Raw genomic sequence first — 4402 nt, 5'->3', positions numbered from 1 at the left:
GATGATGAATTTGCTTTTGTTTTCTTTTGCTGTAGTTTCATTTTCATTCTTTTTTTCAAAAATTCTTAAAAACTAGTTTACAAAAATGCAAAGTCTGTGTAATAAAAAATACAAATTTTTGCAATGCTAATAACTAAAAAAAAAAATAATGATATTAACTAAAGTTCAAAAAAATAAACAAAAAACTAGACAATTTTAAGTAAGAAAAAACATTCAAAACGTTGCATTATGGCCCACCTCCAGGGAGCGCCAAACGTTAAATGTTTACAAAGTTAATTTAGACTTGTTAATAAGTCTGCGTTTAAAGCTATTTGTCGTTGAGTTGTTTGTTTACAAAAAATAAACTTAAGTAAATAATAAAGATAATAGAGAAAGTTAAAAAAGCCTTAAGGGATTTGGAGGATTTCATAAAACCCAAAAGCAATTCTTAACTTATGATTAAAAGACTGGCGTACCTTTAAAAGTGTTATAAAAATGTTAAACATTTGTAAACACTTTATAAGGTGTTGCCAATTGTACGAATGGCGACAACCTAGCCATTGTAGTACAATTTAGTTCAAATTGATTTGAATAAAAAATATTCAGTTTTAAAGTTTTTTTTTTTTCGCAAAGCGAAAAGTTTTTGCATTAAAAGAAAATTAAGAAAACAATTGACAAATAAACCTGGAGCAGAAAGTTTGGAGACAATATTTTCAAAACTTATTTAGCACCAAAGAAAATACTTTAAGATTCTTAAGACTTTTCAAGAAAAGACCTTAAGAAAATAAAATAATTCTTAAGCTTAAATAATTTTCTATAATATCGTCTGCAACATGCTGCTGCCATATTTATATCATAACATTTTCGAAATTTTCTCAAAACGCGGGGGTTTCCCCAAGGGGAAGGTTTTTGCTATAATAAGTGTTAGAATAAGCCTTAAAGAAAATTTTCTATTTTCTTAAAGCATAAACATTAAAATATTTGTTTTATTTTGAAAAATTAAAACAAATATTTTAAAATTTTTCTTTAAAATAAAAGTTTTCTTTAAGACTTTTTATCATAACACTTAATATAACGGTTTTTAGCAACTTTCCTAAAATGTTTAAATTATTTTTAAACTATAAAACTTAAATCTTAGTTTCTTTAACACTTAAACAATTTCAGACACAAGTTCTAAATTTGTCAAGGGTTTTGAAAAATTAGATAAAAATTTCAGTTCTAAAAAAAATTCAAACATTTAAAGAGAGTCACTGATGCTCTAGGATATAGAAAGATATCCGACTTATAATATATATATATATATATATATGTATGTATGCATGGTTGTATATAAAAATACATGATTTCTGTTAAATCTAAAAGATTTTTAGAAATTTTATCAGGTCCAGGCGTTCTTAGCCTGTAAAGCCGGTTTATAAAACTAGCGTAAAATATTAATAAGGAGACATAACCCTTAAGCAAAATGCTCAAGTTAATACTATACAAATTAAAAATATTTAAGATTTTTATATAAATTAAAAAATAAAAAATTTATATAAAAATAATAAAACGTTAAAAATTTGTATAGAAAAACCTGGGACATTAAACTAAGAGCAGCCTATATAAAGTTAATACTAAAAGAGTAAATCGTTTCTCTTTAATGATGTCATTTACCAAACAGCGTATTTTCTCTGGTGCCTAAGACCATGAGGGCAAATTCTTATAGAAATCAAGTTTAGCCACTTTGTTAAGACAATTTAAGTTGGTAGTAGTCTATTTGTGACTTTCCTCATATAGCCTCTAAAATCTCCTTGTACTTCTTTTAGTGTCTATGACGCCTTTTATCTTGTTGACTGCCTTCAGCTTCTAACATATTGTGTTCGATAACACGACCCTTTTCCAACAATTCACGGAATGTTTTAAAGTCTTGACGAGCAATATGTTTACGGTATTTGATGTTGAGTAGACCATACACCAAATCAATTTCGGTTTCTTCATCATGTCTACCATCAGGCAATTGGGCCAATAGGGCTCTCTTTTGACACACAAAAGTATCGATAGCGGTTTTGTCATCTTGTTTCTTATCAAAGATTTCCAAATAAATTTGATAAGAAGGTTTAGTGGGTGAGAAATGATCACGTATTAAGGCCAAAACATCATTCCAAGTTTTAGCTTCCTTACGCACACCCTGCCACCAGGTTGAGGCCAAACCATAGAACAGCAACGACACCCCCTTTAAGGCATCTTCATCACTAATCGCTTCCACTTCTTTGTAGGTCACTATTGAGGTAATAAATTCTTCGACAGCTTCATGATCACGTTGACCGCCAAAGCGAGATGAACAATTACTAAAACTTCCTTTGGACTTGGCGGCAGCAACCACAGTTCCTGCGCCAGCAGAAGCACGTACCGATTCGATCAGTTGTTGTAATTGTTCAGTAGTCATTTGCACCATTTGAGCCATTTTATAGAAGTTTTATTTTAACACTTTTAATTTAAAATAATTTGTTATAGGCAATAACAAAGCCACGGTTCTGGCGAATGTTATTTTGAATTTATTATTGAAATTTAAAATGTGGTCGTTACGTTTATGAAAACTCGCAGTAGACTAAAGTGTTTTCTGAAATAGCGCTAGTTTATATAGTCAATTGCCGGCATACGTTGGCAGATAAATTGTTGTTTTTCTAGAGTATTAGTAATTTTTAGAGCTTTTTGATTATTTTTAACACTTTAAATACAATAGCTCTGTATTGTAAACAACAAATAAAATCAAAGAACTATTGTGAAATTGTTTAGCAATAGTTTAGTTTTATAGTGAAGACCATTCTTTAACCTATACTATATAGACTAGACTATAGACAAGACTATAGATTAGACTAAAGACTAGACTATAGAATATACTAAAGACTAGACAATAGCCTAGACTAAAGACTAGACCATAGACTAGACTAAAGACTAGACTATAGACTAGACTAAAGACTAGACTACAGACTAGACTAGACTATAAACTAGACTATAGACTAGACTATAGACTAGACTATAGACTAGACTATAGACTAGACTATAGACTAGACTATAGACTAGACTATAGACTAGACTATAGACTAGACTATAGACTAGACTATAGACTAGACTATAGACTAGACTATAGACTAGACTATAGACTAGACTATAGACTAGACTATAGACTAGACTATAGACTAGACTATAGACTAGACTATAGACTAGACTATAGACTAGACTATAGACTAGACTATAGACTAGACTATAGACTAGACTATAGACTAGACTATAGACTAGACTATAGACTAGACTATAGACTAGACTATAGACTAGACTATAGACTAGACTATAGACTAGACTATAGACTAGACTATAGACTAGACTATAGACTAGACTATAGACTAGACTATAGACTAGACTATAGACTAGACTATAGACTAGACTATAGACTAGACTATAGACTAGACTATAGACTAGACTATAGACTAGACTATAGACTAGACTATAGACTAGACTATAGACTAGACTATAGACTAGACTATAGACTAGACTATAGACTAGACTATAGACTAGACTATAGACTAGACTATAGACTAGACTATAGACTAGACTATAGACTAGACTATAGACTAGACTATAGACTAGACTATAGACTAGACTATAGACTAGACTATAGACTAGACTATAGACTAGACTATAGACTAGACTATAGACTAGACTATAGACTAGACTATAGACTAGGCTATAGACTAGACTATAGACTAGACTATAGACTAGACTATAGACTAGACTAGACTATAGACTAGTCTAGACTAGACTATAGACTAGACTATAGACTAGACTAGACTATAGACTAGACTAGACTATAGACTAGACTAGACTAGACTAGACTAGACTAGACTAGACTAGACTAGACTAGACTAGACTAGACTAGACTAGACTAGACTAGACTATAGACTAGACTAGACTATAGACTAGACTAGACTATAGACTAGGCTAGACTATAGACTAGCCTATAGACTAGACTAGACTATAGACTAGACTAGACTATAGACTAGACTATAGACTAGACTATAGACTAGACTATAGACTAGACTAGACTATAGACTAGACTAGACTATAGACTAGACTAGACTATAGACTAGACTATAGACTAGACTAGACTGTAGACTAGACTAGACTATAGACTAGACTATAGACTAGACTAGACTATAGACTAGACTATAGACTAGACTAGACTATAGACTAGACTAGACTATAGACTAGACTAGACTATAGACTAGACTAGACTATAGACTAGACTAGACTAGACTAGACTAGACTAGACTAGACTAGACTAGACTATACTAGACTAGACTAGACTAGACTAGACTAGACTAGACTATAGACTAGACTAGACTAGACTAGACTATAGACTAGACTAGACTATAGACTAGACTAG

At 31.2% G+C, this 4402-nt stretch overlaps 1 protein-coding gene across 1 annotated transcript; it reads right to left on the bottom strand.

Annotated features, from left to right (window-relative positions):
• Window positions 1-1322: 1322 nt before the first annotated feature.
• LOC119615546 (activity-regulated cytoskeleton associated protein 1-like) lies at window positions 1323-2562 on the bottom strand. Its single transcript, XM_037971560.1, has one exon. The coding sequence runs from the start codon at window positions 2420-2422 to the stop codon at window positions 1781-1783; it is 642 nt and encodes a 213-aa protein (XP_037827488.1). The 5' UTR covers window positions 2423-2562; the 3' UTR covers window positions 1323-1780.
• Between the last annotated feature and the right edge of the window lie 1840 nt (window positions 2563-4402).

This window comes from Lucilia sericata, unplaced genomic scaffold, assembly GCF_015586225.1.
Source record: "Lucilia sericata isolate MDLA Ls3-8-SP2 unplaced genomic scaffold, ASM1558622v1 Contig005767F_arrow, whole genome shotgun sequence".
In the NCBI taxonomy this organism is placed as follows: domain Eukaryota; kingdom Metazoa; phylum Arthropoda; class Insecta; order Diptera; family Calliphoridae; genus Lucilia; species Lucilia sericata.
This window is presented reverse-complemented; position numbering and strand designations above follow the sequence as displayed.